Genomic DNA, 23,248 nt, shown 5'->3' on the forward strand with positions numbered 1-23,248 from the left:
ATGTAATGAATATTCTTCAGGTGCATGAAAATGTCTTGGGATACATTTTCCGCAATCCCTTTTTTACGTTCCTGACTTTTGAGCTGTTTTAATACAGAGTGTTCTTGGGCTCAGGAAACAAACAGCAGATCATATGTGAGGGTTATTTTTCCCATGCACAGGTTGTACAAAAATACATCTTGCTCAGAGTGCTGTTTTGTCATAGGCTGTTTGAATGTGTGGCAAAGCGCCATGAAGTAGCAATCGCCTCTTATCCGCCAAACACCTCTGAATAACAAAGCGGAGTAATCAAGTGTTTATAACAGGATTAGCGGATCACATCAAAGCTCTTGCGTCAGGCGGAGGGTTGATAAAAATGTCTGGTGTTTTGCGAAGAGGCTTCTAAAATTAGAATAGCCACATGTTGGTGCATTTGTAATCTTAGAGGTGAATCACACACTCGTGCTGGATGCTCCACCGGGTGGCTCCAGGGCTGTTTTTGATTAGATGAATACTGTCTAGAAATAAGAACTACAGCGAGGATGCTGCTGTTTCTTTGGGACAGAAAAGATATTGAGTTTGATGATGCTCATTAAGCTTGGCCTCAATATACTGAGGGGTTAGCTGTGGTGGTGGAAAAAAATATTATTTTCTTTATTAAATAACAGGAACATTTGAAAATGTGATACAATAAAAAGTGACACATTCAAAGTCTAAGTAAAAGAAGCACTACAATCAGACTAACAAACAAATCAAACAGTTGTGGTAGAAAGGGAACTGGCAGTGTGTTTTTTCGTGATGCGGAAAAGTATTCCATCAATTTTGACAAGATCATCAACATCACTGGATGAAATGCAGCCAAAAACCCTAAAACATTCATGAAAAAGCAGCCAGTGTCCAAAGAAAAACTTTGAAAGACGTTAAGAGAACCTAGAAAACTATTACTCATGATCATTTTTTCCAAAAATAACGAAATATAAAATTAAAAATCTGGCTCCTAGAAAGCAAAGATATAAAGAAATGGGGGTAGCTCAAGATTTTTCCGTGGACATGATAAATATTTGTCAGCATGAACGTGGTTGATATTAACATGGTAACAAATGGATCACAGCATGATAGTATTAGCAGTTAGCTTCCTCACAGATGTCCTTTCATCACTGCAGACTTTTGGCGTCGGTCTCCTAAACACAGATTGCACCGTGTCCTGGAAAAAAAACAAAACAAAAAAAAGAAACAAAAAGAAACAAGATTCTTGGACGAAGTGTAACACATGTCTAGGAAAGTGGGCCCTTCTCTTGCTAGCAAGGAAATCTCTAGAAGACAAAATGATGTGTGAAATTAGGTGAGGTGGCTTTGCTTTCAGCTAAACATCCCACTCATTTAGCTGTTTCTTTATTTCCTCCACACTGTCCTACTTCACTGTACATTATATGGAAGTTATTTAGCTCAGTGTTTGGTGAACCGTGTAACCTTGTTAATTGTGTACGGCTCTACAGCCTCGCAGCTTTTCCACAGAGCCTACTTCAAGTGAGTCACGTGAAGAAGACTTAAGAGCGCTGAAGCAAAAGACATGTTACAGCTCTACAGTTCTACGATGAGGAGATATAGCGGGGGTGTAGTCATCAGAGGCCAAAATAGGTCAGCCTGGAAGGGCTTGCTATCGTAAGTGAGCTGCCAAGATGTGTTATGAGATGGAGCCCATATTTGAAAAACATACGCCCATTCACATGCACATCAATTTTTTATTAGAGAATGCAAGAAAATGCAATTAAATATTAAGTGGACAAGGCTAAACAAGGGGGAAATGAAATTCAATATTTACCGTGTTGTTTGATGAGAACTAATGAAGTTTGAGAAACAAGAATTGTGGAGTCGGTTGAGATTCTGGGCAATGTGACAACTGGGGCTCTCAAAATAATCTTGAGCATCTTCCAGTGGCCCTATTCAGCTCTGGGGCCCCTCCATCAGTCGATTCCCCCTTTAATTAGCAGCCCTGCAAGTCTGGTTTTTAATCTGCCAAATCATCACAACTCTGATGTGGAAACTCTGCAGAAAAAGCGTTCTGCTCACAGTCCTTTTGGCCCTTGATGAATGAAAAATTCCCTCTCCGCAGATTCACTCACACATTCCCCAGATGATGATTAATTACCACTGGTATTATCTCATGAGAAGACATTTTTCACAAGGATTGCAGACATGACTATTCACTTCAGTGAGAGAAATGCAGAATATAATATCTCATTTGTCATCATCGGGTGAATTCTCACACCAGACTGAAATCACAACGTTTTGATATTTGTTACTTAATGCTAATCAGTGACAGCTTAACCAGCAGACTGTCACTTATATAGGGAATGGTAGTTTGATTAAAAATCATCACCAGAAAATTAAAAAGAAATACTGTGTCACTTTGATGACACAAAGTAAACACTGGAGAATTGATTCTTTCCAGGAACTGTATTTAATGTGATCTTTGACGTTAGCATCAATGCTGTTGTTTTAAAGCTGCAATAAGCAGAAAGTTTGAAATCTTTAAGTCACAGAGACTGATGTTCGGATTTTTGATGAATTTGCTTTTTAGAGAACTCGATGTACAGGCATGGTTTAAAAAAAAAAGAATGTATGCCCACTATGTCCAGATTTGACATATCTGGACATAATAAAAAAATATCTAGTTCTCACCAGGTGTTAATATCTCAATATTATAAACAACAACAACACATATTACAGAGTGTTGTTATTTAGTTAAAAAAAGCCAAGTACACACCATGATCCACTTTTAGCAGCAATAACTTGCAGTAATAACTTTCTGTTTGATTTTATCACTCTCACATCAATGTGGAGGAATTTTGCTTTGCTCTTGTTATTTCAATTCATTGAGATTTGCAGAAATTTGTTCATGCAAAACAAACAAAGAACTGCACACATCTGTATTGCACTCATTTGATTTCGGCACCATTTTCTCTGCAATAAGTTCAAAAAGGCCAGTTTAGTTAGTACTTGTGGAAACCCCTCCTGCATGCCTATGTCCTTTTTAGTAGGGTAGTCACTCGCTAACTGTCTATTGTCCTCTGTATTATAATTGACTGAGGATTTGAATATTCTTCCTGGCTGGGGGCAAAATAATTAACATCATGGAAGAATAACTTGTGCATATCATCACAGATACAAGGCTTTCACTGTAATATATCAATATAGAGTTATATATTTTAAAGAAACATTGATTTTTCTGTCTAAATTCAGTCATCTATCAGTTAAAATGTTAATAACTCAATTATTAAACTTAAACTTTGTTTCATGATGATGCCTGGTATTAGACTCCAGTCAGTATCAGTTTGTAGTTTCAGGATTTTCTATGTTTTATCTGTGAAATTTTATACATTAAAGGAAAATAACAGAGTTTTATCAAATATGAAAACGGTCTTTAGTTAGGGAGAGCCTTCATCACCCTTCTGAGTCTCAGAGAGATGCAGAAAATAGAGACTTTTACTACCTGGAGGAGGGGGAAGAGAGGAGGAAAAGTGAGTCGAGAAATGGCCCTTGTGCTTATTTTATTTAGGCCCGCTTTCTCTCTTTTTCTTTCATTTCTATAAATAGACAGACGCTTGGCAGCTGAGGGGGTAGTCCACGCAGAACAAATGCACCCCCTGGCTGTTTCACTTCATTCGCCACATAATGAGCCAGACGGAACACGCACAGATCGCCGCCGTCACTTCCACTCTCCCCGCGACCGAGGCAGGGGCCACAAGTTGCCATGGAGATGTGGCTGTGGGGCACAGGGGCCCGGGCAATGTGACGCTAAGTCCCTCAGTCGAACTGACCTCTCCGCCTTGATCTGTGTCTCATCCGGTCTTCCTTCATATCGCCATCCCGTACTTTTGATGCTCCACCCTCCATCCTGTCCTTCTGTCTTTCATTCAGCACCATAAGGCACAAGGGAGACGAGTAGATGAATGTGGAGTCCAGTGTCCTACACTCGTCTTCTGTGCACCGTCCCTCTGATGTAATGGAGTCGGTGCGGGTATCCCTCACTCACCCATCTTCCCCTGCAAATATATTCCGGACCAGTGAACCACTGAATGCTCAGCTCCAATAGCTGCAGCTGCGGAGGTGGCACTCTTCATAGACAGGCTACACTATGTGAGCAAATACTGAAGTAAAAGTGCATTTATCATATATTTGGGAAAGCTTAGTGGTTCCTCTCTATCTGCACTCAGTACAAATTTATGGACTGTCAGGTTTTTATTTGAGGAGAGGATTTATTGGTGCACAGTGGTAAAGCTTTTATTGCATTATAGAAAAAATAACCAGCTCGTCCTCTCAATTTGATTATGTGCATCCCCACCTAATCAAGCCAAAGCATGTATGTCTGGATGATGGGATAAAGGTGATGGTGTTTGGCTAGATGCCACAAAAAGAAGAAAATATTTCTAGTGCAGTGGAGGTGTGAGCTGTTCTACTATATTAGGATTTTTCCTTCTGGGACTACAACATTGTGAGTATATTTATATGGCAAACATATTCAAACATTTGAGCAAATTCTTGCAGCACATTTTGTACAGCAATCTACTGTTATTTGTAAGCATAGATGCGGAATAAAAATGCTGGTCGCCCTATGGTGTGATTTGTTCCCATTTCTTGAGCTGAATATATGAGAAATGCCAAAGATAACACTTTGCTGGGCATAAAATAGATTTTTGTTTTGTCCCAGACAGCCATTAGCTGAAAACTCGGCATATCTCAGCAGGGTCCAGGGAACTAGAAGGACAAAGAAAAAGTGCCAGGCCTAAAAATTATCTACAGCAGATGAACTATGTCTTAAAGTCACGTCCTTAAGAAAAACAAAACAATCAAACAAAACTGACAAAGGACATAGGAGAGGTTGATCTTCCCCATTGGTTGATCCATCTACTGTTCACCGAAGCCTCATCTGAATCCTGGACCTCAGAGGTCTCAGTGGATGGTGGTAGCTCTCAAGAAACCAAGTGTGGAGAAAAAGCTGAGGTGTGCCAAATTACACAAGAACTTGACTGAAAATCTCAGACAGCAGGTCTTATGGAGTGATGAATCCAAATTCTAAATTTTTTGTTCAAGTCATCGTCATGCACGAAGGAGGTCAAAATTGATGGAATTATGAACACAGAATAGTACAATCAGATTTTAATCCACCATGCAATACTATCTGAAATGAACTAACTGTCAACTGACCTAATTTTTTCATGGGGAATGATCCCAAACAAACTGCCAACGCAGTAAAAGCATGCCTGGATAGAAAAAACTCACGGTAGAAGACGACCAGTCCTTGATTGGACTTCTTCAGAATTAGATGATAGATCTTCTTCTGATACATCCTGGGTGGTGGTAGTGTGTGTCAGCTCATCTCAAGGATAGAAGGGGCTACCAGATGTGGTCACAGGTTTCTCATGACATTACAAATGCTACAATCAAATGTCTACATGGTAGATAACACTAAAACTAATGTATAATGCCAGACAGCCATTTAGCTAAGCAGTGAAAACCAAATGACCCTTCAGCCTAGCCATATTTTGATTTAAATCACACTCCATGCATCTTTTAAGTCTTCAGAGTGACTGCCATCCCTGCGATCCTGATGCAAGGTGACTCTCTACCTTTCTTGTTTCACAGGTTCACCGTTCATTACCACCTATTGTAAGTGGACGTCGCCTAGGGGGTGATGTTGATGTTAACTTTCCTGATGACCGCTCCCTCCTGTTTCTCTCTCTGGCCGCTCCCACAGTGCCTTTGCCTGGGTGGGCAAAGTTGTTGCATCTCAATCCTACAAATTATCAGCAAGTGCCGAGTGCAGCACAGAGAGAGAGAGTGAAATTACGAATCAGAAAATGCAAGTGCAGCACTATTCTCTCCTGCTATGCTGTTTTATTCCCCACTGCTGCTGGTGCTCCTGCGTGGTGTGGCATGCCGTTGTCAAGCTTCTTGTGGTAAAACAGTGAAGAGAGAAATTAGCAAGGAGGAGCTGGAGAAAAGTTGCCTTATTCTGAGAATCAATGTCAGCAGTTAGTTTTCAGAGCTAAGACCATCAAGCCACCCTCCCCCTTGTAAGTGCTGCTCCTCTCAGTGGGTAGCACAAGCAGGCCTGGTGTATAATCCATTAATCATCACTAAATGCATTGAGGACTTTGATGAGAGGGGCAAGAGCAGGCATTGAATTCCAATCATGTGATGCATGCTGGGTGCAGGTACACTTAAGCACCACCAGTATGTCCAGTGTATTCTCAGCCTCCACCCTTTTTCCTGCAGATAAGAAAACTTCATTAAAAATCCAACTGTAGTCTCCATACTAATTACAGCATTGCATGTAGAGGAGTGGAGGATGGGGGAGTGCTAGTGGTTTGGACTACCTGGACAGATTGGCTCATCATAGCACCCCTCCCCCTCTTTACCTCCGCACTCCTCACACACAGACGCACGCACACAAAAACACAGTCTGTCCATTTGGGGAGTGATTGTTTTTGAATCTCAGACTTGAATTCAACAAGCATGGAAATCTGAAGAGGCTAATGAGATTCTGTACCACAGTGCCGGACTATGTAATTAAAATCGGATCCAATTGATTTTTCCTGCTTTGCATACAGGCTCCGTCCCAACAGAGAGGGACTCTGCATGCTGCAGTAAGAGTCTATCCGTGTTGTTTCTAGACAGGGGAATAATTATTCATTATTGATTAACTGCTAATTATTTTAAAAGACTTAAATACCGGAATTAATTTTACATACAGTTTGGTTTGCTCTGGGAGTTTAAGGATTCTTCCCCCTCCCTCACAGTGCCTCAGGCCTGTATGATGCTATAATTAGAGGTGGTGGTGGTGTCAACATCCTCCTGCTTTGCTCCCGTCTCTGGGGCTTCGTCTGTCTCGTCAGCAGGGTGATTGTGCTGCATCAAGGACTGTGTGCCCAGCGAAGCTCTTATTGACTAGTAATGCATATAACTGGAGATAGAGATCATCGGGTTGTGCAATGCAACTAAACAATGGGCACAACAACACAGAAGAGCTGATGAGAGATCATTGAGAATGTGTTCAGCAGGACCACCAGTGATCCCTTGTCGATGGTAACCATATTCAAATAACTTGAATGAGTTTCCTTTTATGAAAGAATTATACGTATTAGTACTCATTTTTGATGTTATATGTTTTAATATTTCTAATTCCTTGGTGATTTGATACATTTATAAACACATGCATCCAATATAAGTACAAACATGATATAAAAGCTTTTTTTGCCCTGTTGTTTTGTTACTTATAGTTAAATTACACCTTTTGTGCCCTGACACATTCAGTATGTTTTCATGTACTCCATCTGATTTTCTCAAGATCATTAATAGAATATATCCTATTCTAATGTTACACCTCTAAAGGCAGCCTTTATCCCTAATGCTGATACTAATTAGGGTGGTAAATGGAAGTGGAATAGTAATTATATTATACTATTTTCTACTCTTACTGAGCACTCAAAGTGCTTTCTGCTTAGTGAATGACCTGCTCTGCCTCCTGAGCCACAGCCACCTGGATATAATTTGTATGTTGACAACTTGTGTGATTGATTGTACCGCTGCCTGATGACAATATAATGCATCAAATGTGGGTTTAACTAGCAGGAACGACAGATTGTGGCGCCCTCAATTTATTGCTTATTTTTCAGGGACTTCTGTATTATAAACGTCCAACAAAGACTCTTATGAAAAAGCTTCTGTCGCCTGATATGAAACATAATAAATAACAACAAGAAGCACCATGTCGTCACTGAACATGCAGTTCATCCAATGGCCACTTGAGGCTTGTTTTTTATAGATACCCATGCTAAAACGCCAACAAGAATTAAGAAGACAGCAGACAGCTTCAAAAAAGTATTGTATTTTAAATCTCACACGTTTTATTTGTGTTAATGAATATTTGCCACTTCGAACACAGGTGTCTTTAGGCAACAGATGGCTGCTAAACTGAGTCACTGAATTGGACCTCTTGACAGAGATTAAGTTGTTGGTTACTTTTGGAGCAAATTTTAATGTCATTATTTCACAAATCATAATTAACTGTACTAAGGGAGCTCGAGGAGGTGGTCAGGAAGAAGGAGGTCTTGACATCTCTGCGTAAACTGCTGCCTCCACGACCCGGACTTAGATAGTTGGTAGAAGATGGATTGATGTCCACCACTCCAAGTCCACCTCTGAGTGACTCCAAAACAACAGAATGAAGGTTTTGAAGTGGCCTGGTCAAAGTCTGGAATATATCATATTGAGATGCTTTGGAATGACCTTAGAAAGCCTGTAATACTAGAGAGGCCCTCCAGTGTGGCTGATTTAAAACAATTATGGAATAATTGTTATTTAATAGTAATAATAATAATAATAATAATAATAATAATAATAATAGTAGGCCAAAATTCCTCCACAGCAGTATGAAAGAGTGTGTCAGTTACAGAAAACACTTGATTGCCGTCTTGCTGCCATGGCTCTAACGAATGGTTCTAACTGCCTGGTAAGGACACCTGTCACTCAACACAGATATCTGACTGACTCAGTCCTTCTGGTGGAAGAGTTATAAAACTAATTCCCCTCACCCCACAACTTTTCTGAATTATGTAGAGGTAGCCATTTTTAACATGATAATCCAGGAGGATTGACTCCCTTTTGCAGGCAGCCTCTAGTGGCACCTAGGGGAACTGCCATTTTTGTCACTTGCCCTGCTTGGATTCAGCTGTAGCTTCTACTAACCAAGCTGGGAAGCATTGGCTGATAACTTCGTCTTTGAGATCAGCCATCATGACATAACAAAGTAAGTTAAGAGTTTGTGTGAGTAAAACACGTGTGCTGATGTGTTGGGCCTTTAATGTTTGCTGGTATTTTAAGTTGGCTCTTTAAGTGCATGCCTACAGCCATTGTAGGTTATATAATAATGCTCATAAGATGGAAAGAAATTGTTAAGATTAGTCCATCGTATCATATACACGTATCCAGCGTATCCGCGCGTTATTTCTGTAGGAATACCAAATAATAATAATAATAATAATAATTAGTATCTGTGGGATGTAGCCAGCCAGAGTAATTTTCATCTCGCTTCTGTGGCATATTGTATTTGCTAGAGTTAACAAATGGTCTAAAGAACTAATAAAAAGAAAAACAAACAGGAAAAAACAGCAATCAGTTTTTGTGTCAAAACCTTTCTGATTTCCTACCTCTCGATTATCCCCTTCCTCTCATTCTTAGCAGCAGCGGACTGTGGGTCTGGAAGAGATTCACGGTTTGTGTTGCAGGTTTCTTCTCTCAGCTGATGGTGACGTAGTTGCGCGCCTAACCGAGTCTGTCTGTGTGACTTTTAGAAATGGGGGGCGGAGGGCTGTAGGGCGCAACCATTTCACACCATCGTCGCGTGAGAGTGGTTCTAATATTGACAACTATACACATTTTTTAAATATTACTCACGCGAGGACGGCACGCTCGTCTCCAGCTTTTACTGCAAGCTGCAGAAACTGACTTTGAGGGGAGCGCACAGGAGACACACCGCGGTCATTCCGATGGTGCGCCAAGTCCAGCAGAGAGCCCTGGCAACTCAGAGAGCTGGATGCACAGCTGAGCTTTCCATGAACACACGATGTCACATCTGTAGCGAAGACAGCAGGCGGGGAGCTTTACGCCAGTGTCTCTAACAGCTACATCACATATTTCTTGCGCTACCGCAGCCGAGAGAGGAGGAGGAGAGCGCTGATTCACGGCTTGCAGGAGGAGGGAGAGCCGTGCGGACAGGCTAAGAGGATCCATCTCCACCAAGGCTGCAACCTTAAAATACTGACCACCCCCCTCCTCCTCCTCCCTTGTCACTGACAGCTTTGCGACCCGGTCAATCCGTCAGACGGGGAGGATCTGGGCAGGAGGGCGCCAAGGCAGAAGAAGACCAAAGGCGATCACCTCTGACCAGTTTGATCCAATCGCCAATCTCGAGCAGGCTGGAGACCGAGACAGCGGCATCACTGGGGGATTTTGGTCCGAGGAGCACGTTAGACTAAAGAGATCCAAACAGCGAGGTTATTTTGAGACTGTTGGCAGGCTGATCTGCGCGGTAAAACAATAATAAAGGGGGCGGACAGGAGCTATTTCGCAGTCGCTAAACTCCCCGGAATACAAATCCAGGTAGGTTACAATGAATAAGGCATGATTCAAACTCGCAGGTATGTCTATAGAACCTAGTCTTCGTGACATGGAGGGCAACTTGGTATGCAGAAGACAGAATTTTAAATATAATATGCTGCTGAACACGAATCACATTACATGCGTTTTAAGATGCAAAAACAGGCGATAGCTGGATGCGGTCTGTCACTCCGGAGCGCTTCATTCTGCCCAGGCTTTAACCTGTCTGTCCGCTCACACTGCTCCTCGTGATTGTGCAGATATGATCCATTGCAACGGACTGAAATGGATTCGTGATACACTCTAATGGGTGTGCCATTAAAATAATTGGCGTCTGGCAACGCAACTGAAGGATACCGGTTGTTACAGCTTGCCGAGCTCATCTTTGCTGGTGATTGGCTGAACACCTGGACTTCCAGTTTCACGTATGTGCTTTTATGTTTACGTTTATATCCCGGATTCTCCTGTACGCTGTGTCTCAATTGGGAGTTAATATCTGAAGACGAGTGTCTCCTAGACATGTGCAGCCCAGGCCTGCATGCACACTATAAGTTAAACTGCGGGCCTATAGTCTCTCCAGCAGGGATTCCCCCCTCAGGTAGTACTGACACTGGTACGGAGAGCGAAACGGCCTTCTGATGATTAATCAGCAACAGCTGCGGCTCCCTGTCTGCTGAGTCCATGTTTCACGGATCTCAGATAGCCTCCTTAAACAAGACCCCTCTTCCCAAAATAGAGAAAGAGCAACTGTCTCGTCCATAATGCTATCTGCATCTGTCAGGACATATAGAAGGGGGTGCACAGTGATTACTATATGATGCACATGATAAGAAAATGTGCATTTCTCTGTTAAACCCCGCATGGTATACTTGGATACTTTTTAAAAACTGTTTTATAATCCACAAATTGTTTACTAAAAAACGGATTTGACATCTAAGAAAAAGCTCAAAATAAAACTAACAAATATATTCTGTTCAATTTAAGGAAAGCAACAAATTGACATTTTTAGAAGCTTTAACAAGAAGAACAAAAAACACTGAAATGATGATTTTGTGCAACACTGGCCTGTGTGCTGATTAACTGGAGGCTCCCCATTACAGATAATAAATATCTGTAACACTTTCAGTTCATGTTTTAGACAACTTTTGCTAAAGGTTGTTGCTAAAAGTTGACAGGACTGCCTAATCTTAGCAAAATGAAATCAATTTTATGCTATGCTGTTGTTGTCCTGGTTTTCAGGCCTGTAGGTTTCAGCTTAAAATCTCCTCAAAATGAAGCCAACAATCTGTTTGCATTTAATCTGCAGTAGCAACAATAGTATGACTCAATATTTGTTGTTAATTATCTAGATTAGTGCCTCGTCTATTAAATGTGTTTGGCATATGTAGATCAGACGTTTGGATTTTTCACCATCAAGTTCAATTATATACATACACAAAGAACTCTGCATATTCAGAATATCACTTGAACTTCATTTTCTTGAAGTAAAAAGTGTTTCAAAGTTGTGTGAATGGAGTTGAAATGTTTTCACTCTTAACTGTTTGTGGTTGAAGAGGTCACTGTTGGATTTAATTGGAAAACGTCAAATCTGATCTTTAGCCTTAATTTAGAAATGTCACTTGTGATGTGGTTCCTATGCTAATGTCCAGCATATGTTAATAACTTGGTCTTATCTGTTCATTTTTAGCACATTTCCGGGAGTTGCTGAACGGCCTCGATTAAATGCCCCTGCATTCACAATGCAAAATACAATCCTTAAAACAGTAATTAGTATGCAAATTGTTCTGTGTAGCTCCTAATTTAGGGGTCACGGTTCTAATGGTGATGCACGTAGAGTAATGGGATGGTTAAATCTCCACTGCTTAACAGCCCCCGAATGCAATTTGTGTGAAGATAGAAAATCAATATTTCAAAAACAAAATCCTCGCGGGGTCATACACCTGAACAGTCTCTCTGAGTGCTTAATGTAATTACTGTAATGAACTTTACTTTATTCCTTAAGATTATGTACTTTTGTGTCTTCGGTTAGTCAGTCAGTGAGTCAATCAATCAGCTCCTCGCTTTTAGGGCTGCAAATGCGAGGAAGGAATTTTTACATGCATAAGGAATGACTGTGCCCTTAAAACGGCAAAATCTACAGCTTAGAAAAGTACAAGTGTTTATTATTTGTCTTTTGGGAGGCATGAAAATGAGCACGACTATGGTTTACAGCTGAAGTATTTCTTCCGAGCATGATTTTATTCAGCTTGTGAAATTTATAAGTCTAATGGGATAAGACAGGAGGAAGTTACCAAGCAATTGACTCTCTGTGTCCAGTGTCACTGTATGGCATTATATCTTTAAAACCTCTCTGTCAGCCTGGTAGTTTGCTCTTGGATTCGTGGGTATTTGGCTTGTTTGCCATTTTGTTTTACCTCTGTTTATCCAAGGCAGAGTGACTGAACACATTTGAGTGTTTTTCATCACTCCCCTTCCACACACATTACACTTGGAGGCACAAGAGTGCCGCTGCCTCAATTAAAGCTGCAGGAAATGACAGCAAAGTGTTAAAATCATAGGGGATCACAGCTCATTGGAAGCAGCTAGAATCAATAATTTTATATTAACTGCAATGAATGAAAGGCGTCATTTGTAGCAATAAATCAACAGCAAATTATCAGTTAACTCTGCAGGGCCCGTCTGTTCTTGCTTTGGTCCATCCATCTGTCTTCTTCTGCTTATCCAATTCAAGGTCATAGTGGGGCTGGAGACTCACACCAGCTGTCACAAGCTGAGAGGTCGGGTACACCCTGGACAGGTCGCCAATTTGTCGTGGGGCCAACAACCATTCACACTCATAACCACGGCCAATTTAGAATCACCAGTTAACCTCTGGCCTTGCAAAGAAGCCAGAGTACCCAGTGAGAACCCAGACAGGCCTGGCCAGAACATTTAAACTCCACACAGAAAGGCAAGGACCTTCTTGCTGTGAGGCGACAGTGCTCATCATCACACCAGCGTTTTACCCCTTTTTTGTTGGTCGTGATCTGGTTTTATCGTTTTGAAAGTGTTGAAAATTACCCCATAAGAGCGGTGTAATCTGCACAGCTCTTGCAGTGTAATTTTCAGCTGATTTGAGTGAAAAAGCTCAGAGAACCAGCTGCGCTCTACCTGTTCAGCACAACACTGGAGATAAACAGCGATGATATATAATGCAGCATTTAGCAGATAATATATTTCCCACAGGAGTTATTATAGTAATAAGTTGGACAGGCAATGTACTTTTTAAATTCATGACCTGTTTTGAGTTGACACAATAGAAGATGATACACAGCAAAAACAGTGTGCGGATTTCAAATTATTTAAAGTCTGTTAACTGAAAATAACACAAAGACGGAGTATCAAATGCTGAAACTCTATCGTTATTTCTTTTAAAAAAAATATGTGCTTAGGGCAAATTTGAGCAAGCAGCACATTTTAAAAAAATAGATTGCAGAAGTGCAACAAAAGACTGTCAGACCTGGTGGAACATTTCACAACAAAGCAGGTTAATAGGTAACAAGACAAGGCATAAAAATCATCCCAGAGAGCCTGAGCGTTTAAGAGGTAAAGATGAGTGGGCTTCATCTCTCTGTGAAAGACTGCATAGCCAAATGGAAAGGAGTTTTCGGGGATTTAATTAACCCTTTAAAACCGGCCAGAGCGGACATGCTCCGTTTTGCGTAACTATTTTTAAATCCTGGTAGCACTGCAACCACATGAGCTAGCACAATAATTTTTTTTGCATATGAAACCGGAGGAGTTGTACTTACATCTTATGCCATCAGCTTGTCCTAGGTCACAGTTTCCTTCCACATATAGTTTTGCAAAAACTGCATAAAAAGCACTTGCAGCAACAAAAACATAATATTCCAGAAACAGGCTTTGCCGATCCGATCAGCTGTTCATAACACTTCCTACGTCCATCAGCACGAACTATCGCATGTCCGCCATGACCTGCCCGAAACCGGAAGTGACGTCATTTTCGTGGAAATATAGTTTTTTCCCATCAAGGCCATCAAGGCCTGGTGTTTTTAAAAGTTATGTTTGACTTTATGACTTTCTGTGTCGTTTCTGGGATGCTTAGGACTCATATTGCACTGCTGGAAATAGTTTATTTTGATGCATATGCTGCTTTTTTGCAAATTTGCAGTATAATATTTATTTTCGTTTTTCCTGCAGTGTATAGAAATTGGTGTATTTCAAAAATAAAACTATAAAGACACTCAAAATAAATTTCCTGTGGTGGGAAACTAGTTTGTGCAACTTTTTTGTATTTACAGTTTTGAGGGATAAGCCTCTTAAATTTCTCTAACTAGAAATATATGTTAAAAAAACAAAAACGATTTTCAATTTTTTTATAGTTTATTGCACTTTTTTGCAATTTATGTAATTACTATGCACTTAATGCATGCATATTATTAAAATTTAGGCTGTAATGGTTGTATTGATGTATAGCAACTTGAAATGCTCCCAAAAATGGCTCCACAACATGTAAAAATATAATATAAGCTCTGGCGGACTTGGTTCTATGGTAGGTCTTAAAGGGTTAAAGTATATAAAATCATTAAAATAAAACAGGAAATCTGGTGACATCTAAAAGGCTAAAAACTGTTTTGGGAATCTGAAACAAGTTGTCTTTGTAAGGTTTGAATTTACATTTGCAAAGGGGTCTAATAGCAGGGCAGGGTATAGCAGCAGCCAGGCTGTGTGGTATTTGACAAAGAATGACAGTTTAACAAGTACAGAATCATTTAATTTAACAAAACTCACAGAATCCTTAAAAATTTCTATTGCAAAACAAAGTGGACTTGATTTTTGGGATTTCAGATGGCGCGTCTTTAAAAACAGCCAACGTTCTGTTGTGGAAATCACCAAAAAGCAGCGCCAATGAACACAGTTCATCACTGCATCACAAATACAAGTTAAAACTCTTTCACTGAAAGAGAAAAACATGCATAAACATTTTACAAAAATGCTTCCGCTGTGTCTCATTTATGGTGGCAGGTTAAATAAAAGGTTAAATATGGTCTGATCAGAGAGATTTTGAATTTGACATCTTTATCAGGGGAAGCTTTGACTACTTTAGCAGTGCAAAAGCACACCGTGCATGCATTACAACAGCATGGCCCCCCTGTCTGTGCCTGTTCCTAAAGCATGCACAGTGTTATTAAAAGTAGAGGTAATGCGACATAATGAATAAAACTTAAAACTTTTAAATTTTTTTTGGTATAACTGTTCATTCAAATCAGCTTTTATTTCTTTATGGAAACAGCAGTGTGAATTAATTATTGCCATTCCCAACATGTATCATGCAGAGAGGCTGACCCTGCAATCTTAAATCCTGTGTGCTTCATTGCAGTTTTTACCCCTCCACCTCAGCTTGTCACCATGCAATAAAAAGACAAGGAGAAGCTAGCAGCTCAGCAGTACTGCTCTTGATTTTAAAACAGGAAGAAGCATCTCCTTAAGCCTTTCTCAGTGGCTTCAGCAGCTCTTTAATACCTGCTTGTCAGTTTGACCATTTTCACATTTTTAAATTAAATGGTTAGTACGTGTTATTAGAGATTTATAGCACTAACAAGGGGAATGCACACATATTTTATTTAATTGCCCCCCAAGTTTACTCTCATCAGTGTCCAGGTCCAAACAAAGGCAAAAACCTGAGTTTTTAAATTCAAATTTTCTCTCGCTAAGTTATAACTTTGTCACTCAATTATTCTCCTGTTGGTTTTGTTTGTGCTCGGCGCTGTTGGTTCTCACAGGGATTGCATAGCTGGCTCCAATCCATATAAATGGCGCTGCTGATTCAGTTAAATTTAAGTTCCTTGTCTCCAGCTTCTGCTGCCGTTTGCTGTCATCCCATTTTCTGTCCTCCAGATCAGTGTGCTGTGCTGCAATCAACGTCTTTTTTTTAACATTAACATCAGAGGATTGTTATATTGAGCTGAGATCGCCTCTGTATCACCTCTAAAAAGACTCATCTCTGTGGATGTTATTGAGGTTATGATCTCTCAAAAAGACATTATAGTCTTGCAAGTGATGCAATTATTTATGCCTGTGAACCATTAAATTAGAGATATTAAGGATAATTTATTCCAGAATAGATGAATTGATCTTATCAACGCTTGCACACAAGACCTTGACAGAGATTTTCCCGGTTTCTTGCAGATTTCACAGAAGGTGTGGGTTATCATTGTCCTATCCAATATTTGGCTTTTGAATTGGTATACTTTTTAAAATATGCCACCAACTGTTTGCTATGCACACCTCCAATAAAAGTTTTTTCAGCTTTCCAAATTAGCCAGCGGTCCACCCGGATGATATCATATCCAAAAACATCACCTGGGAGTTCAAGTAGTTGGTGTTATTGTAAGAGCCTTTCAGATTGAATGAGCTAAATCAAATAAGAAAGGTGCATTACATTGCATAAAATATGTCCTTTAATGGATCTCTTTTTTTTTCCCCGAGAGTGCTTTAAAGTGCCATGGGTTTGTATTGTACACCTTTTAGTGCAGGGTGGCCCCAGAGGTAATCAACCCTTTAAGCAGGAATCAGAACCTAAGAATGCACTTTTTTGTGTACAAATTGAAAAAAGACTTGAACTAGATTTAGTTCGAAAAAAGCAAAGGGAAGTGTGACAGTAATACAAAAATGTAATCCTCTGGTGAATTTTGGGTAGCGTTATTAACTTACCCTGCATGTATCTCTCTTAAGAGATCATTTTAATTCAGACTAAACTGCCTGTGAGCCTCAGGAGGTCCGGAGGTGTTGTGGAGGCTGCATAGAGGGTCCCATCCAACTCACTGAACTGTTAAACAATCGGGTAACACCAAGGAGAGAGCCTTTATAATAATTCCCCCCTGTGTTATATCATCTAAGTTTTGGGGTGGTCAACTGTTCATTATGCTCCTGCTGCCTTAGGCCCCAGCTGTTGGCATCAGAAGGATGGTCGAGTTGTATCTCATAAGAGCTGAAGAGGTGCGTAAAATGCTTAGCTAGGGCTTTTATGAATTTGGACAGTATCTGCATTGCTATTGTAATGCTGCTCTCTCTTGCAGAAGTGGTAAGTGCGTGTTTAGGGCTCAGTGTATAATGAATTTGGATGGGACATCTGTAGCCTTTGTTTCACTTTGCCTCTTGACAATCTCCTGCCTCCCTGCTGCTGTTTTTTTTGCCAATGCGACATTTTGGACAGTGCTTAGTTTGGCAACATTGCATGCCTGCTGAGCGAGCTGTTCGGTTCAGAGCTGTGTATTACCCGAGAGATTTCAGACAATCATGCTCAAATCCACATTATTTGTTGCATGTATCCACATCTCAAATCAAAATAAAGTTTATGATTGGAAATGAGCCCGCAGGCTGTAATTTTATTAAACGAATGTTGTCTGCATTGCTCACATATTCATTTACCGACCTGAATCGCTGAGCATTTTCGGAGATAACATAAAGATCTCATGAAAATGGTGTTTGAAGTAGAAAGGAGAAACCCAATTAAGCCGCACAGAAGGATGGTTGGATAATTTGAATTCTTGCGCTCATTTAAAATTAAGAAATTCTTTTCTTGCTTCAGTTCGTGTTTGTTTCTCCCTGTGAAATGCAAACACAGTCTTGCAGACTTGTACCACTTGAAGTTTAAAACGATGTGAAAATACCCTGAGGTTGGATACTCCTTCCATTATGTCATTACATTAAATATTAAATTATTACGCAACTATTGAGAATGCACTGTACTCTAGTACAATAATATTTATTTGGTACTAAAAATATTCAAGGCAAAAAAAAAAAAAAAGCTTACAAAGCAATGTGAGACAGTTGCTTTGTAAGGCTGAAAATAAAGTCTTTCATTCTTGTAATAAACTGTATAATATCTGTTGTTTCTGTCTGGTGTGTTTAGGTGGTGGGCGGAGGAAAGACACAGCCCAGTGCTGGATCCCAGAGCGACTCTCAGTGTGGTAAGGACCCTTGAGACGAAGGAGGGTGCATGGAGGGCTCAAAGCCTGTAAAACCAGGGTCTTCAGCCTGCCTCTGGTTGGGGCTGGTCTCTGTGGCTGTAGCCTTCCTTTGTACAGAGGCCCGGACCACTCCGAGCCCTCTGCTCAGCCCCAGCAATGGCACCTGCAAAGGGAACACAAAGTGTCATACAGGGATTATCCTGCCCATCTGGTATCCCGAGGATCCTTCCATGGGAGACAAGATTGCACGGGTCATTGTCTATTTCGTGGCACTGATCTACATGTTCCTCGGAGTATCCATCATTGCTGACCGTTTTATGGCCGCCATTGAGGTCATCACCTCCCAAGAGAGAGAAATTGTTATCAAAAGGCCCAATGGGGAAACAACCACCACCACGATCCGTGTGTGGAATGAAACGGTCTCCAACCTTACCCTCATGGCCTTGGGCTCGTCGGCTCCTGAGATCATGCTTTCTGTAATCGAAGTTTGTGGACATGAATTCAAATCTGGTGAGCTTGGGCCCTCCACAATCGTTGGCAGTGCAGCTTTCAATATGTTTGTCATCATTGGCCTCTGCGTGTCTGTCATCCCCCAAGGCGAGGTACGAAAGGTCAAGCACCTCAGAGTGTTCTTTGTCACTGCAGGCTGGAGTATCTTTGCCTACATCTGGCTCTACATGATCCTGGCTGTTTTTTCTCCCAATGAAGTCCAAGTCTGGGAGGGTCTAGTCACGCTGGCCTTCTTCCCCATATGTGTACTCCTCGCATGGGTGGCAGACAGACGACTGCTCTTCTATAAGTTCATGCACAAGAAGTACCGCACTGAAAAACATAGGGGTGTCATCATTGAGACCGAGACCGAACGCTCCAAGGGGATTGAAATGGACGGCAAGATGGTTAACTCTCACTTCATGGATGGAGGTGCAACCAGCAATCTGATTGGTCTGATTGAGAGCAAAGAGGTAGATGAGTCCCGACGCGATATGATTCGCATCTTGAAAGACCTGAAGCAGAAGCACCCGGAGAAAGAGTTGGATCAGCTTGTTGAGATGGCCAACTATTACGCTCTCTCACACCAGCAAAAGAGCCGTGCCTTTTACCGCATTCAAGCTACGCGCATGATGACCGGAGCTGGAAATATCCTGAAAAAACACGTAGCAGAACAGGCGAAAAAGAGCGCCAGCGTGCAGGAGGTGCACGTGGAGGAACCAGAAGAGTATGTTTCCCGGATCGCTTTTGAGCCTGCTGTTTACCAGTGCCTCGAGAACTGCGGGGCCGTTATTCTGACCATCACCAGAAAAGGAGGCGACATCAATAAGACTATCTACGTGGATTATAAGACGGAGGATGGCTCGGCTAATGCCGGGGCAGACTATGAGTTCACAGAGGGTATGGTAGTATTCAAACCTGGAGAGATGATCAAGGAAATAAGCATTGGCATCATAGATGATGACATCTTCGAAGAGGACGAGCACTTCTTTGTACGTCTCAGTAATCTGCGCGTCTTGGAAACTGAGGATGAGGTGTTGTCTGCCAACAGTCTCCCATATCCAAAGGCGGTGTTGGGGTTCCCCACTGTGGCTACTGTGACCATTCTGGACGATGATCATTCAGGCATCTTCACCTTTGAGAGTAACTCAGCCCATGTCAGTGAGAGCATCGGTATCATGGAAGTCAAAGTGTTGAGGACTTCTGGGGCAAGGGGGACGGTCATCGTGCCTTATCGCACTGTGGAGGGACTTGCTAAAGGAGGAGGAGAGGACTTTGAAGATACGTACGGAGAGCTTGAGTTCAAAAATGATGAAACCTGGTAAGGCACCAACATTTTCTATGTGTGGTTGGAGAGGAGTTGCTTTTTCTTATTGTGTTTTTGGTATTTTTAGTTAGCAAGCTTATTCAAAATGAAATGCACCCAGGAGTCATTGATAATTTTGGGTTAGTTTAAACTCACTGATTTATGTTTTGCTTTTGAAATTCAGTTTGATGCCGGTGTACCTTTCTAGAAATAATATACTATTTGATAGCTTCAAAGATATTCAGCAGTCTGCGAGAAGGCTGTGAGAAGCTCGTCGCATTTGCTTTGAAAAGAGATATTGTCTTCTTTGCCTGTTGACATCATTTAGTTTGGAGCATACTTTGATAACCTGTTCATGTGTAGCTTGCACTCATCAAGCTGTGACCTTTAAATGCCTTTTTTTCTTTACATGGTTGGGTGATGTATCCTCTCATCTGAGCGTGCACTCTATATCCCCTTGTTTTCCCGTCAGGAGATTTTGCTGTCATCACAGTGCTTTGGTAGCAATCCTGCGTGTGTGTCGCATGCAAAAGGGATTCAACTTTTGGATTCGTCACACGAATTCGTCTCTAATCCTTGCTGTTTTTGTTTTGTCAAACTCTGGGATTTTGCTCACTTCCTTTTTTTGGTTTTGTTTCCGTGTCTCTCCACTTCAGCAAGCACGAATGGAAACAGATATTAGAAGAGAAAATTAAATCTTCGTACATGGCATTGTTTTAGGTTAGCAGGTAGACTGTAGCATGATGAGACATGTAGGTGTGATTCCTCCATGAGGCAGCCCCGATTTAAAAAAACAAAACAAAAAAACCCTGAATTTATTTTAGATAGTACAATTACGTAAATTGTGTGTGTTGTGTAGCCTTGTCAGCTGTACCATCTGTGTACAATATTGCCCAAAAACAACAACAACGGAAAAACCCCCAAAAACACATAGCCTTACAAATGAGTGGGCATTTTTGGCGGTTTTTGCAATAACACCAACATACCATACTGTAGCAGAAATTCTATCAGGGCCATATATTGTATGACACTGCTGCATTTAAAAAAAAGATGTATACAAAGCAGTTCTCTAGGATACTGGCTTGTACACAAAACAGTGGCTCTTAAAAAATATTGATTTGTTTATTTCACAGCTTGCATCCGTTTGCCTCTCACATATTGGTCTGCAGGCACTGAATCAAAGTGACATGCATCTGTGACATTCCCTTCCGCCGCCAATCAGGACCCACTCAGTGTGCCGTGGCGGACTGGCAGGGACTGTGCTCCAGGCTGTGGGTTCCTGAGGGCTGAGGCAGCCCAGGGGACCGGGGGGTCGGGGTGATCACCATGCTCTTGGGGCCGTTGAGCTCTCAGGCTTTTACTTGATTTATGTGAGAGATGCTTTTTTGGAGCTGGGCTGCTGAGGGAGTTAGAAGGGAGAAATGCGGAGAGAGACTGCTGTGATGCTGTCGGCATTGTGAGGGAATGTTAGCGTATCGATCTGCTCATTGTGTTGAGCATCATGCTGCGAGCTTCTTACAGTGCGGCACAGCTTCAGTATGAGTGCACAACACTGTAAATTGATAAAGACCAGTCATGTGTTAGAAGCAGAATTAGCAAACGTTTCTTTAAAATGGTCCAAACTATTTTCGTTATTATATATTGGATGCGTTCAATCTCACAATATAAACAAGCCAGGTATAAAAATGAGAATCCATGTTGAAATAATTAAACGAATGCTTTTTATACTTTTTAATGTTTACCCTTAATCGAAACATGTAGCTTAAAGCCACAGCCTGCAAGCCTAGCTTTGCATAAACACTGGAAAAGGGGCTGGTAAGCGAGCCAGGCTCTCTATAATGTTAACTAAATCCTCCTAACAAGCATTTGTAAAGCTCACTAATACTCTTTATAGCATCTGTCTTCGCATGGGGTGAACAATCTGGGTTTACATGATGGTGGATTTTTAACTGTTTCTTTCTTTGTGTTTTAGTTGTAGCTAAATTATAAATTATCAGATTTAAAAGTCCCGTGTAACAGAATGAAAGGCTTTATTTGCAAAATGGAAACACTTTTAACGCTTTGTTAACTTAAAGTAATTTTAGTTCTTATGTCACATGCAGACCAATTTAAGGTCAAGTTGGCTTGGCAGTTAAAACCAATATGTAATAACTTGTATATTTAACAAAAAATGGCCTTTAAAAAATCATTTATCAATAATTAACCATTAGGTCTTATTATGTCACTTAATTATTACTCTCCTGGTATTATATCTGCAATGCAGTTCACAGAACACTCTCACTCTAAAATTGGTATCTGATCTGATACCAATACTGTCTACCGAGTGTCAGTATTAATTATTATTTCATATTAATAATCTGGCTGTCAGGAAGAGATTAGGAACCATTCTTAAACAGCTTGGAAGTCACAAATATAAATATATCCAAGAATATAAATTTAGAGCTTTTTTCTTTTGTATTTATTGATGAAATAATAAATGAAAACAGGCCCAGGATAAATACAGTAATTTATTTGCATTATTGTGCACTGGTGTCATTTCAAACTGCTGTCATTTGAAGTGACACAAGTGCACTTTCTCCTCAGGAGACAACTGAAGTGAAATAATATTTAATACTGTTGACAACACCATAAATAGCTCAACAACAAGTATTGCACTCACCCAACTCTCTTCTCTGACTGAATGTAAGTAGTAAAATAAACAAGCGAGGGAGAGACTGACGAGAGACAGAGAGAGAGAGAGAGAGAGAGACAGCATCCCGTTGTTGGAGCTTTTCATTCTTGTCAGCTCACTTTGACCACAGTTTGCAGTGAAGTGAAAAATCTTTGCAAACATACAGATAGAAGCTGTTGGTGTAGCAGCGTGAAATACCTCCAAACTGCTGTCCCTCTGCTGTTAGCTTCCTCCATGCTACATTAACTCTGCCGATAGCTCCCGCCCTCCAGTGATGAAGTAAACTCGGAACAGCATAAAACTGAACTGAATAGATCGGCTCATTGTCACCGATAGCCAATCCAGCTTTTTGGGTCAGTATCGGTCCGATATCTGATCCAGGTATCAGATCAGCACTTTGTTACTCATCAGCACTTGTACTTTACGTCTCTATGATTCAAGCAACTTGTTGTGATCTAGAAACGCGTCCGCCTGTCCATGCATTTCCATTCCTGTGCTTTATTGTTACCACATCAGAAATCTCAGTACATTTTCTTTTTTATTTCTTTTACTTTGCAAAGCCCCTCAGTTTGACAGAACAGGACCTTTTTGGCATGCTGCGTTTGGCCCATGGGCCTTATGTTTGGCACCCTCTCTTTCAAACTAATTTTAAACTAAGAAAGAGCTAAA

General features: G+C 40.9%; 1 protein-coding gene and 1 long non-coding RNA gene across 4 annotated transcripts in view; one reads left to right on the forward strand and one right to left on the reverse strand.

Annotated features, from left to right (window-relative positions):
* Positions 1-608: 608 nt before the first annotated feature.
* On the reverse strand, positions 609-9,471 carry LOC145422503 (uncharacterized). The gene is made up of 2 exons (XR_013903804.1): positions 9,192-9,471; positions 609-6,252 (listed from the first exon to the last, which is right to left on the reverse strand). It is a non-coding gene; the product is annotated as an uncharacterized LOC145422503 (long non-coding RNA).
* Positions 9,472-9,820: 349 nt separating this feature from the next.
* Positions 9,821-23,248, forward strand: part of slc8a3 (solute carrier family 8 member 3) — a 133,975-nt gene continuing 120,547 nt past the window's right edge. For all 3 annotated transcript variants that reach the window (XM_026151343.2, XM_026151346.2, XM_026151347.2), the window contains exons 1-2: positions 9,821-10,143; positions 18,056-19,923. In XM_026151343.2, the coding sequence (XP_026007128.1) occupies positions 18,143-19,923 (1,781 nt within the window). In that variant the 5' untranslated portion in view covers positions 9,821-10,143; positions 18,056-18,142. The remainder of the gene's footprint in view (positions 10,144-18,055; positions 19,924-23,248) is intronic.

The sequence above is a fragment of the Astatotilapia calliptera genome, chromosome 19 (genome assembly GCF_964374335.1).
Source record: "Astatotilapia calliptera chromosome 19, fAstCal68.1, whole genome shotgun sequence".
In the NCBI taxonomy this organism is placed as follows: domain Eukaryota; kingdom Metazoa; phylum Chordata; class Actinopteri; order Cichliformes; family Cichlidae; genus Astatotilapia; species Astatotilapia calliptera.